We start from the raw sequence: 14,055 nt of genomic DNA, 5'->3' as shown, positions 1-14,055 counted from the left end.
ACTCAGGAAAAACGTAACGTAAATTTCAAATTCTTATCTCTTAAATAACAAAAAACCCAACTTTTCTCTTGATTCTGTGAAAAAAATGTGGTAATTCTAAAAAACAAGGCCTTTTCCTCAAATAAATGCACTAGGCCTACTACCCTTTTTTATGAACACTTGTCAGGGCTATAGGTTAATTATTAGGGGATGCATTATCTAAGTATGACTGGTTGGTAGTGCTGGGGAAAATGGTCAAGAGGCAAATAAAGAGATGTGTTTAATGTTCAAAGGTAAAAGCTGAATATTCTTCATTGGAAAACAAAGAGTAGGCCTTTATGTGTGAGGTAAACACATGGTGCTTGATTATGTTAAAGGGAATATAAAAATCCAAACAAATTACTTTTTGCCTGCATGGTTTTGAAATATTAGTAATGACTGTATTAATGACAACTCTTCGGGGCATCCCAACACTTTTCTGTCCATGCTTTTAATTTTGAGGCTAAGTCACCTTGTTTCCGGTTTTATTCTAGCTCTCCTTTTAAAACTTAACACAGCGTGTAGCGTGCACCACCTACTCCTTGCGCTCTCTCTCTGTCTCCCTCCCAGTCTCACACACACACACACACACACACACACACACACACACACACACACACACACACACACAGAGATATTGACTATCAGTACTGTTTGCATCAGTTGTGATCTGCTTAAAGGCTACCAAGCTTGAGACAATCTTACCCTCATTTGCCATGCAGGGAAGGTTTATTCTCTCCTTGCATTATTTAGCAGGGTGGCTCCTCAAGTGGGGTGCCGGGCCCAGAGGGGTGCTCAAAGAGGCCTCCAGGGGTCCTCAGGAAAATTAAAGGCAGTTTAATTTCACTGCTGCTTCAACTCACAACACATTCAGATAATGAGCACATGTAAAGATGATTATTTTCAGTGTAAATTTCCCCCTAGCTTCACAGCAACAAAATAAACAGCGGATGTTTCCTTAAATTATTTTCAGGGGAAGAATTCTTATAAGTGGTGAATAACTGGTTTGGGACCTAACGTCCAGCTATTTATTTCACGAGCAGCTTAAAGCAGAATGCAACATTAAAAAGACATGAAGACTAATAATACACAAATTAAGCAACATAGAGTTGAATTTCGCAAGCACATCTTTATTCTCAACCTCGGTAAGTAAACACATTTAGTAGCTTGAACATTCATTTGCAAATCAAATTTACAAAACAAAATAAATTACACACGCCCAGAGTTAATCATGAGTTAAAAAGTGCAAACCCCTTGGAAAGGCATAAGCTCAGTTTTGTGAAATAAATACCTAAACACACCAAAGAGCTTGGCCGGATTAATTTAAAAAGAAAACAAAAATTAAAACTACATGTAGAAACAAGCTGGAGTAAACTGTGCCATTATTCAGCGGTTCAAAATTAAAAGGTTATTAGACTATTTTGCTGAGCCAGTAGCATTCAAAATTTGCAGGATGCAACATAGAAACTCTTTTTTGGCACTCTCATGATGCACCGTGATACGATCAACTGGGAAAAAGACGAATTTGCACTCAGCCAACCTGTAGGCAATTCATCATTTTGGTGAGATTGGTAACAGAAAAATGTTACACAGACTCATGATGTTGCATGTGTCCGCTTTTGTTCACTTTGCACCAGCTCCTGCTACAGTTGCAAGACTGAGACTGATATCACAGAATACCATTCAGTTTCATTTCACAGGTGATAAAAGCTAAGGAATTTCTTTACTTTATCAGTCAAATAAAAAAGACAGAGGTTATTCAGCCGGACGAAGACATTTGACAGTAACACACATGGATTTCAAGTAAAATGACACATTTAACACCCGGAGTCAAAGGTGCTTCCCTTCCAGTGTAAAAACAAACAGTTTATGATATTGGAGTAACTTGTTGGCGATTCAACAGAAATCTGTGTCATTCTGTCAAAAATGATATACTCTCATAACACCACAGATGATCATGTAGCTGACTACAGCCACTCCAAAGAAATCCCTGCTTTAAACTTGTGAGTGATCTCCATTAGGATTTCTGCGTGTCTCCATGGCCTTGTTGCAGCTCCTGTACATCTATCACTGGAATGAATAAATGAAAAGGAACATAAATTTTTCACATCTGACTGAAGGACTGAAAAATATCAAAAAGAAACGTTTTAGGGCAAATGAGGATCCATTTATTGGCCCTTGAAATGAGACTGAGTGAAAGTGTGTGTGTGTGAAGGGGGAAGAAGGAGGGTGAGGAGGAGGAGCACAGGAAAGGATGTTTTCCCACGATGCAGTTTTCTTTCTTCACATGGCATCGAAATGGAAACGGTGGGCTTCCTGCCTCTTCTCTCGGTCGTCCGCTTTCTAAACAGACAAATAAACATAGAGAGAGATACATAGAGTTAAAGGTTTTTTGGTTTAACTTAATGTATCACAATCAGTAATATAATCCTTCGACGACTCCTGCAGTGATGGATACAGGGACATCAAACACAGTAGCTCCTAATTGGTACAACACTATCCTCTTCAGAATTTAGTTTACCTGCTTGATCTGTTGCACACTTAATAAGCAGCATCTTGCATTTCAGTAACATGACGTCTCTGCCTTTAATGTTGGATGACATTACCAGTTCTTGGGGGGAAACTTTAACAAATGAATGGGCTACATTTTTTCACAATCCCACTACAAGTCAAACAAAAACCAGCCAAACAGCTGGAAATAAGGAACATTAAAAGTAGGCTAATTATCAAGGACCGTGTATGTAAAGTTCACTTTACTTCCCATTCGCTAGTTTTCAGTTGCTACTAGTAGGAATGAGTGCAGGATTAAAGTCAGCTACAGTGTGGTAGTTCCTACTGCAACAGGTGTCACCAGGACCACATTTTGCCATGATGACACACAGAGGCTCACGAGGTGGAAACAACACCAGCCGTGCTGGTAATCGTGTCAAAATTAAGACGTGTACATCTGTGTGTATATGAGTGCACTATTCTTCATAAACCTCAAGCTGAGAAAACAGCCAAAATTTGGGTTTACAAGCAGCAATATGTCATTCAGCGATCCCTTCAGGCCAGATCAGCAGTTTCTTTCATCCATCAGGACCAAACTGAACAGTTTTAAAGTCAGCTGTGTAAGGGCCAGACCTGCTGTCATATATTAATTTATTACACATGCCTACATTGCTTAATTAAATGGACCCACTGGTAGATTAGTGGTGTATTAAGTCCCTTTTGCTTGTGCAACAACAACGACTAATTAATTGGTTAAAAATGAAAAAAAGCCTTTTGGGAATGAGCAGGAAATAAAATATAGTGAACTGTGTAGCCTAATTATCACATGTGAGCAATTAAACAGATGCAGCAAATGTTCAATTAGATGTCTGGTTGGGGAGTTAACCTTTTAATGTTCAGTTACAGTGCCACAGGTAGAAAATAAACCAATCTCAATTATTATCATCTTGGCAAATCCAAGTCTTGTACAGTCTCAGGAGAAACTGCTGAAAACATGGGATACAGTAATAAACCAGCTCAAAACACCTCACAAACACAAACAAACACACACACACACACACACCTTCAGTCAACGTAAAAAGGCCCTCTAAGGATAAGGGTTTAAAAAGGGACAATAAGCGTATTTATAGCCAACAGTCTATTATCATCATCTAGGCATGGAGACACACAGGCAGGTGTGATGGCTGCATGTGAGCTAAGCTGACAACAAGCTGACAGACAGACATGCAAGATGTCATTAAGACACCACTAATCGTACAAGATACAATGCAATAAATAAAAAGCAGTAAAAAGAGACCAAACTTGGGCCAGCATTAGAAGCCAGCCTCAGTAATAGCTTTATGTCCACACACTCATATTTTCTTTATGGAGGACAGTGGTGAAAGAATGGTCACATATCGGTTGCTGCAATCATTCCTATTGTCCCTGAAGGCAGTAGGTGATGGAGCACAACAGCTACAGTCCTTGTTCTGTGTAAAAATGCATCTGAAAATCCACCTGTAGCTGATATGAGGCTCCTGCAGACTAAAACAAACCAAGTGGACTCCTTCCAAAGTTACAGTCTTTTTAGTACAATGTTCTCTTGTTGCCCCAGACAATAGGCGTTTTGGATTAAACAGTTCTGGGTACTCCCTGAGAGGTACTGTCCACTGGAGAGCTCCCCTGAGAATTACATTCCTTCCAGGCTTTTTTTTTTTCTGTTTGCATTTGCACCACTTATAGGAACACTGAAGTGATGCAAGCCAGTCAGCGGTTGGTATGGCAACATCACCTCTGTGTGACACACAGTAAAGCTGGTTGGTCCATCTGTCAGTTTTCTGCCATTTGATTGATTGCTCCTTGTTCTAATGGTGCGGACACAAAAAAACAGTGGGGTTGTTTAAACTATGAAAAAGGTTCTCTAGGTCCGATAACGCCTAATGTTTCCTTGCTGAGCTGCAGTGGAGGGACAGTAACACACAGAGGAAATTTTGCACCAAGATCTTCACTTGATTTGACTGACTAACATTAGCTTTGCTGAACTTTTCATTTTTACACAGAGCGATGACTCAGTATTTTGTCCTTCATCTCTTACACTGGAATCACGGAGGGTCTTTTCACAACCTGTATGTACAGGAGGATCATCTGCAGTGACCAACAACTCTTTCTGCATACAGGCCCTGACACAACAAGCTGACTGTTGGCCGTTTGTCAAGGATGGGCAATAAGTAAGCATCTGCTGCCCTTGTCAGTGCGATGTGTCCCGCACTATAGCCCCTCTTTGAGTCTGTCAGTGAATGAAATCACTCTGATTGAAAGTTAAGCTCAGCACATGAGAAGAGAAATGGAAGTGAGGAAAGTAAACAAGAGCTTAAGTCAAGAAGGAGTGAGATCAAAATAAATTTGTTACGTGGGGTAAGATTATTTTTCTTTAGCCACTAAGCTCTTCAGCAGAAATGTTTATTGATGGTTTGTGTTATTGTTCACTTGTGCATGGTAAATATGCTCTGTTCTTTCAACACTGGATTTTGATGTTAATGTGCTAACTGGCTAAGTAGTGTCGAGACGGTCTTCTGGTTTCATTTTTGAATGAGGTTTATGGAAACCTCTGGCTGTAGTCTTTGCAGCATTGGGCCTTTGTCTCTGCTAGTTCTCTGAAGTCGGTTTGGTGTGTCTGGGGCTTGAGGGCACGTGAAAATTGTTTTAAGGAAAATTGCAAACCTATTTTTTAATGTTGTTGCTGGGCCAGGTGGAGCTCATTTTACAGACTATATATCCTTATTTTTGTCTATAACAACACGTCCTATAAGAGGTTAATATGTTTTGTAAGTAAAATCTTAATCTGCCCAATGACTTGTAACCATAATTTTCAAACTTTCCTCGGAAGTGAGGTAGATGTAAAACCAGAGCATAAAATTAAATGTACAACTATCTGACAATTGTACTTAAAGGTCCAATGTGTAAGATTTAGGGGGATTTAGTGGAATCAAGCAGTGAGGATTCCAGATTTTAACCATCTGAAATTGGTTAGATTGTCTTCAGTGTTCATTGTTCAGGAGGCTTTCCTGGGAGCCGAATTATCCGCAGATGTTTCCTCCTCTCCAAACAAATGGACCAGGTAATTAAAACCAGTAAAAAGACGGAATAAAGCAGTTTCATGTTACAAATCAGTGTTTCTCCTATGCTGTTTGGCCTGTCGGACATGGGCTGCTAACCTCCCACTTGCTAATGTGTGCTCACCTTTTTTCGCTGATAACTTTACATCCCGCCGTTTAGGTGGTTTTTACCGGGAGTTAAATCATCCACAGATGTGTCCTCCTCTCCAAAACAAATGGACCCAGTGAGTTAAACCATTAAAAACAATGAATACAGCAGTTTCATATTAAAGACATTGCTGTTTTTCCAATGCTGCTCATCATGGAGGGGCTGCTAACTATGGTGGCTGACGTGAAAACACAAATGTCCCCTTTTTAGAGCCAGTATTTGGTTTGTCCGTTCTGGGCTACTGTAGAAATATGGTGGGGCAACATGGTGATCTCCATAGATAAGGACCTGCTCCCTACCCAGCAAGCAATAGTCGTGATTTAAACGTATTGGCTATATTTAGCTCTGATTTAGTCTAGCTACATGTAACCCAAATCTAGCCGATTTAATTTTGAAATTGATTAAATGTAATTTTCGCCATTGCAGATGGCGTGCGGTATGATATTCAATCATGTATGGAGAGTCAACAGTAATTAAAATATGTTTATCTCCATTTTTTGGACATGGTCTCTACATAGCCGTATAATTGATGACGTCTACACTTTGACTATGGTTAGACGTCTACCAAATTTTCAGTGACAGCCCAAATTCAGCTGTGATTTAGCCTAGACATCAGGTCTTCATGTAGACGACTATTAGACGTTTTTTAAACCAAAAAATGCTTGCTGGGTAGATACAAATGGCTCATTCTAAGGTATTGAATACTGGTGACTATACTCTAATGAATAAAAACATACTTATTATATATATTTCTGCCAATATATCCCCCTAAATCCTACACACTGGACCCTTACATAAAATATTTGAGTAATTTAAATTTCAAGCCTTCAGAAGGTTAGTGTGGCATACTCAAAAGATAGATTTTACATAGAATATCACTTAAAGGGTTACATCTCGCAATAACTTTTAATTCCTTTATCCCATAATGACTCAGAAAAGATCGGACATCATTTGGCAGTAGACTGTAATGAGGTTTAATGGGGCCGAGGATTAAAGGAGTGAAGCGTGTCATACTGTTTTAGAGATCGCCATTTGACAGTAGTTGAGCACAAAAGAAAAAAAAAAAGATCCCATATCATCTGGACTGGTGACAGTGCAGTCAATAATGCATTTAGATCTGTTATGGGAGACGGACGGGGAGAAAATGGGCATCAATTTTAAAGCATCTGAATGAAACAATTCTTTTTTTCATTCCCTAAACACTTTGCCTAAATGTTGCAGTAGAACAGCTCATGTTTAAGTATAGAAACGACTGAACCCAGACTCAGGACATTAGAAAGACTTTTTGAGGAGACTGTCCCCTTTTAAAAGACAGCCAATGCTTCCCTGATGTTGACTAATTTGCTGCACCCCAAAAGATGGGCAGTAACACATTTAGTGCATTTTTTATCCCGTCAGTTTTGATTTGTAATAAAGCCTTCATCTATCTTCCAAGATACCAGCGCCTCATATTGATTGATGCTGTGCTTTTTTTTTTTTTCGTTTTTAGGGCAATATATTTTCTAAGGAGCAGATGGATTGATGTGATGTTCTTTCCTTTGGATATGCGAGCCACTGGGCTGTGCTGCTGTTGAAGCCTGGTCTAATTGACTATCCAGGGGATACCACCAAATTGTCATCCTGAGGCCTGATTCATCATTAAGCAGCAGAGCATTGATTTGTGTCCATCTAAAGGTTTTAATGACACACTGGTGCGTCAGTGTCTAAAAAGCAGGTGGAAAGCTACTGAGAGGTATGTTGTAGTCTCACTGGGCTCTGATGTCAACTAATTAAGTCTGGCCTACATGTCCTGCGTGAAGATGATGGATCTTAGGTGAGGACACTGATTACATTCTGCTTCATTACATGTTTTTCCCCATCTATTTTCCTTTCCAATTCATATTCATATGGGTATCTCTGTTTAATATCCCCTATTACCTCAGCTAATATTGCATTGCACAGACATTCACGAGAGTTGTGTTAAAGCCCTGTTAGCTTGTTAGGCAGGACAGCACGTCTTTGCCCCCTGTGCTTCTGCCCTCCACCTGACTTTGTTATTAGAAGACCAAATACCAGAGGCGGCAGCGCAAACACAGAGAAATGCCAAATGTCAATCAGCGGGCTCGCCCTGACCTTACTGGATGCCTCGCTGTAAAAGAGGTGAGAGAGGATGAGATATGAAAGAGGATGTTGGCGACGGCTGTATGGGATTCACCCTCAATCATGATTCCCTAGATGGTGCAAAGGGTTACGCCACATTAGCCTGTCGGTCCTGATGCGTATCTTTTGGTTATTGAGGCTGGCCAGGTATTTCAAATTAAATCAAATGTGCTGTGTTTTCAAAAGTTGTCAGTTTGAGCAAAGTGCTACAGTTCAGGGACACTAGAGGCCTGTTTGGAGACAAAACTGCTGCAGCATGGTTTTAGACTACCACTGTTCGACTGCTTAAATTAGGAATGGAAAGGTTTTGAGTCATGGTTAGAAATTGGTTAATAAGGTTAATAAAGTGTCAGCATATCACAAGTCTGTACCAAAGAGAAGAGCATCAGAATTTCACTACATGCTTAACTAAAAACATTGTTATTAAGATATAGTGTCCCACTGGTAAAATATGACTAGGTGAAACATTCTGAATGGATCACTGAGCTCAGGAGGAATGATTTAACTAATTCATCATTGTTTTTAAGGCATAAAAGTCATTAAACCCAGCTCAGAAAAAAAGAGAGAAGCACTTTGGATGTTTTTTTTTTTTTTTTACTTCCGAAGTGCTTTTTTCCCCCAGGAGTCATGAATAAGGATTTCTCAGTTAAGTTCTTAAAACTGTATTTTATAAGTTCTCGAATATTTTCAATCCTTTATTTGTGTGCTTCCATAATGTATCTCACTGCTGGTTCTCTTTCTATCCTATACATAGATAGCACTTAATAATTTTTTTTGGGGGGGGGGGGGGGTAAAGACCTCCCTTACAAGCCTGTGTGCCTCCCCCTGCACTTTGATGCACTGTAGATGGATTAAGTAGGATGTCACCATAGACTGTATAAATGATGGATGTAGCTTCAGTGAAGTCAACAATTGGTTTGTGGACTCCTATTTCAAAGCCTTGAGTTCGGCATTCCAGTCACTGACATCTTGGTTTTTTGGAGACAGAAGGGACCATATTTGGACAAGAGGGTGGATCTGACTCTGGCTTCATTTTTCAGCCTCTGATATTGCAGCTTGGATTTCGCCAATATCCATGGATACATCCCATGCCTCTCTACATGTTTATGTGATTGCCCTTAAACCACATGGCCACATAACAAACTCAGTTGGTTGTATTGCATGCATATGTACTATGTAGGATAGGTCGCTTTATATATATTTTTTTCTAACAAAAGTTGGAGTTTGGACCTCTACCTCTTCTAGGTTCATTTGAGGTGATGTGTGTAGAGAGTTACATGGAGGGATATTTTTCCGAAAAGCTCAAGGTTCATTGAATAAAAGTCCCATTCATATATGTGCACAGAGAATGAGAGCTGACTCACAGTTGGCAAACTTCCATGACTTGGATAGGGATGAGGCCCTCCTGGTTGAATCATGACAAGAAAATGAGGAATTCTCATTCTTTTATAAAAAGCCAAAAGCCTGTGTAGCTAAAATGTACAGAGCAAAGTCATTTGTAAAGTTGAAGGAGCGTTTCAGTTTGAAACATCTGAACACAACATGGAATTCTGTTGTGTGCACTTCTAACAGGAACAGAAGCAACACATTATGTTTTGTAGAAACCTGATAATACATTCAGCCGTTTAAAGTCAGCGTTAAATAAATGTATGTTCGGCAAAGGCAGCACATTTTTTCGTTGTGTGAATTGCACCAGCAAAGCATTCTGAAATATGCCTCTGACCAGCTTCTGCTCTGCAGCAGCAGTGGTGACAGGGGCTCCTAAGTGTTGAAAACGAAGTTGAAGTCATTAATAGCCTTAAAGGGACAGTTCACTCTTAAATCAAAACTACACATTTTCCCCCTTACCTTTAAGCTACTTATAAATCTAGATTGCTTTGGTGTGAGTTGCCAACTGCTGGAGATATTGGCCATAGAAATGCGTGCCTTTTCTTGAATATAACGGAACTAGACTGTACTCGAACTGAAGTGCTCAAAGCTGAAAAAGAAAAAGAAAAATGGAAAAATTTGGGGAAAAAACAGAAAAAACTTGTTGTGAGCAGTTTCATGCAGGAACTATTTCTTTCTACTGGACTACACCCGCCCACCATATCAACACACAGAGGGAAGCGTGCATCTACTGCCAGCTCACCTAGCACCACTGAGCTAGCTAAGATCAAAGCTCAGCTCAGCCGAGGAGAATGCTGTTAATGTTTCCATCTTGCACTGTCATGAGCAGAGTCTCTCTTCCACAAATAGGTCACCCTTCCTTCTGAAAATAATTCCTACATGAAACTGCTCACAATAAGGTCTGTGGGTTATCTTGAGTGACTGGGTCATGATTTCTGGAAAGAGACATTGTTCAAATGTATTTTATTGTGCTTTGAGCACCAAAAGCCAAGTAGCATCTAGTTCCATTATATCTGAGAGAAGGCAGACATCTCTGCGGCCGATATCTCCAACACTCCAGCACTACAGGTAAGAGGAAAACTACATATTTTGATTTTGTAATGAAGATAGACCAACAGCATCATTAAATTATCCATTTGGCTCCTCTGTGTGTGTGTGTGTGTGTGTGTGTGTGTGTGTGTGTGTGTGTGTGTGTGTGTTTGAAGGACATTGAAGATAAAGCTAAAAGAATCATTTTAACTGGGTAATCAAAGTGGCAAAAATACTCCCAGAACCAGTGGCTCCTCGTGCTTTACATCTGTACTGGAGAAATAGTGAACAAGGCAGACATTTCTTGATTACTTTGACCGGTCAGCCTCAGCATATTACAGTGATCAAAGCCACATACATTGCTTTTCTGTGGCTTCAAACCCATAATTCTGCCCGCGTGAGGACTTGATTTCATGTTAAGTATACTGCCAGCCGCTGCAAGTGTGAGAACAGTTTTTCTAATGAACATTTTTCTCTTTCTTCCTCTCGCTCTCTTGTTCCTCAACCCTAACACGGCTCCGCATAGCCTTCACCACCCCCCAACACACACATTTGTCCTTCCATCCACCTGAGCCTGCTAGGTATATGAAGACACTTGATTCAAGCACCAGCCATGTTTTTTTTTTTTTTTTTTTTTTTATTTAATGCAGTGTCGGTTGAGATGAAGCTGATGCTCACGCCCACGTATCCCAAAAAGAGGGCAATTAGAGTGTGTCTGTGTGTGTAGCCATGCACACATGCCATCCTGTGTGTAGACAAACACACATACAAGCACACAATAAGCGCACACACTCGCACGGCAGATGGCTTGGAGAAGATGCCAGCAACTTACTGCACCGCTCAGCCCAGCAGACAGCAATACCACAGCGTGTAGATGAAAAAGGAAGCAATCCAAAGAATCCCCCCCAAAAAAGAAAATGTGCAAGGATGACTGTTAAATACTGTTTGTGTCTGTGTGTCCTTGACCATGCTATATCTGGTTACCTTTTGCTGTGACCGTACTGTGTGTATGTGTGTGTGAGTGACACAAGAACTGGACCAGGAGAAAGCCCAAAACACACATGAAAACATGCATCAACTCCCTGGAGAGCGTATTTATGGCAATAACGAACAGCAGATCTGCCATGCTGAAAGGACAGAAGCAGGCAATTACAGCTGAACGTCCTTCCAGGTTGTGGCCTGGGGAGAGAGAGATAGCTAGATAGAGGAAGAGGAAGAGAGAGAAAAAGGGTGTGTATGTGTGTCTCAGTGGGAGGCTAGAGGACTACAGGACAGGGACAGTGAGACCCATCTGCTGCTGGTTGTGACCAATCTGCTCTCTCTCTCTAACACACACACACACACCCAGTCTAAAGCAGTAAATCACTGGGAAGAGGCCAGCGTTAACTACACCATTGTATGTGTGTGTGTGTGTGTGTGTGTGTGTGTGTGTGTGTGTGTGTCCTGACCTTCTCTTGCCAGTGGAGGATTCCAATAATGACGAGGATGAAGATGCACACTCCGATCAGTGCGATGGCTGTCAGCAACACGCTGTTGCTAGGAGTCAGGTACAACTTAGCGCTCCAACTAAAGAGACAAAGACAGACAAAAAACAGAGAGAATTTGCCATATGCTGTTTTATGTTTTATCTGACAGAAAAACAATGTAATTACCAAATGGCACACATTAGCAGGGATTGTGTCCTCATTAAGTTAAAATAAATAAATGAACATCTCTCTCACTTTCTTATCACAGCTGAACAGAATGAAGCACTGCTCTCTTTTTGGTTTCCAAGAACATTTATGTATTTCCAGCAAACCAACCACTTTGATATATTAAATTCATCATCTCACAATCTGTTAGCTTAGACTGTATGTGAGAAGAATACCGAGGCACCTGTTTCTTTTTAGATCCCATCTCACTCATGGTGTGTATGTAGGTGTGTGTCTGTGCTAGCAAGACCTGGCGAGGACCTAAGTGTTATGTGGCTATATAGAGGAGGGTGCGTGCGTGCGTGCGTGCGTGCGTGCGCGTGCGTGTGTGTGTGTGTGTGTGTGTGTTAAACAGCCATCTGGAGCTCCTCCTGGGGTTTGAGCTACATGTGAACAACGTCATGATAACATGAGAGCTCATGCTGTGAGGTGTCTCTGTGTATAAGAGATTGTTTTGTACAGACAAACCACACAGACACTGTCTGTATTAAGTTGATGTAACAGTAAGTTGAATATGTTGTTAAGTGGCGTCAAGATGACGGGTAAACTGTTGAATGGTATCCTTAGCAACAAGCATCAATGGTGCTTACAGCAAATTACTCTGCTGTGAACAAGGAAAACTGGCATTTACAGTGCGAGGAGTATCAGTGTTTATGTACCTGCGGGGCTTATTGTGGGGGAAGGGGATGACAATGAGCTGGGAGTTGGGAATGATGGCCGTCCACTCCTGCTTCCTTATTTCCTGAAAAGACACAGAAAAAAAAACATTAACTGGGTATGCACAAGGGCTGGGCGTTTAATTGAATTTTATTTGCAATTACGATAATGAAAACAAAATATTTCAGATAAAATAACTATTGAGCTGCAGTCTGTTTCCCAATAATGCTCTTATTTTGTCTCAAGTTGTAAATCCAGCACACCCCTTGTGCATGGTGTTGCCAACTTAGCTACATTCTCGCTAGAGTAAGTGACTTTTTAGAACCTCTTAGTGACCCTTTTCTAGAAAGTGACTTGCGACAAATTTAGTGATTATTCAGACTATTTCGATTATTTCAGGCTGGGAAACCTTGGGTCCATCAATATGGATGCCACTTGATGTGTTCCACCCACCCAAATATCAGTGAAGACCAAGTACACACCCTCATGGCAACAGCACTTCCCAATGGCAGTGGCATCCCAGCAGGACAATGCACCATGCCACACCATAAAAACTGCTCAGGAATGGCCGGAGGTACATGACAAAGAGCCCCCCCAGAGGTACCTCCGATTCACGGTGAGGCATCCTTGGAGTTGGCTCTGACTTGTCAAGGCATGGACACAGGACCTCTGGGGGATGTCTTGTGGTTTCTGGCACTGGGGTGTTGGCAGCGGATCTTTTGAGTCCTGTAGGTTGCGAGGTGGGGTACTGGCAAGTCCCACAGACAATCAGATTGTAATCTGGGGAATTTAGAGGCCAGGTTGACACTTTGAGCTCCTTGTCATGTTCCTCGGGCCATTCCTGAACAGTTTTTGTGGTGTGGCATGGTGCATTATTTTGCTGGGGAGGCACTGCCTTCAGAGAGTGCTGTAGCCATGAGTGGGATGGACTGTATCAGGTGGCATCCATGTGAATGTTAGGACCCAAGGTTTTCCCAGCCAAACACTGCATGCTAATGAGATGATCAATGTTATTCATATCATCTCTCTGTGGTTTTCTTGTCGTGGCTGATCAGTGTATATTATATTGTAATTCATTTTCATGCACGCTGCCTAGAGTAATCACAGTCCACGGTTCTTCTGCCTACAGTTTAGGGTCTCTCCCTCTCCTCTTGCATCGTATTTATATTCATTTAGGTTCAAGGTCCACATTTAAGGTTCAAGAAAATATTTAAATTTCTTTGTTTCCAAAGTCATTGAGTTCAACATAATCATGATGTCAAAACTGACCAAACTAATTGTGATTATGTTTTTTGCATAACTGAGCAGCCCTAGTATGCACACATATGGTAATACATTATGTTAAAAATATAAGCAAGATTCCCATGGAGACACGCACTTAGAATATGTATGTTAAGTC

The 14,055-nt window shown here is 40.9% G+C and overlaps 1 protein-coding gene across 1 annotated transcript in view; it reads right to left on the bottom strand.

Annotated features, from left to right (window-relative positions):
* Positions 1-1,127: 1,127 nt before the first annotated feature.
* Positions 1,128-14,055, bottom strand: part of itfg1 (integrin alpha FG-GAP repeat containing 1) — a 181,890-nt gene continuing 168,962 nt past the window's right edge. Inside the window, exons 16-18 of the mRNA XM_049602359.1 lie at positions 12,659-12,741; positions 11,757-11,874; positions 1,128-2,361 (exon numbers count right to left, since the gene is read on the bottom strand). Coding sequence (XP_049458316.1) covers positions 2,302-2,361; positions 11,757-11,874; positions 12,659-12,741 — 261 coding nt within the window. The 3' untranslated portion in view covers positions 1,128-2,301. The remainder of the gene's footprint in view (positions 2,362-11,756; positions 11,875-12,658; positions 12,742-14,055) is intronic.

Source organism: Epinephelus fuscoguttatus, linkage group LG2, assembly GCF_011397635.1.
Source record: "Epinephelus fuscoguttatus linkage group LG2, E.fuscoguttatus.final_Chr_v1".
In the NCBI taxonomy this organism is placed as follows: Eukaryota; Metazoa; Chordata; class Actinopteri; order Perciformes; family Serranidae; genus Epinephelus; species Epinephelus fuscoguttatus.
Note: the sequence above shows the minus strand (reverse complement) of the source record. Positions and strands in the feature narration are given on the sequence as shown.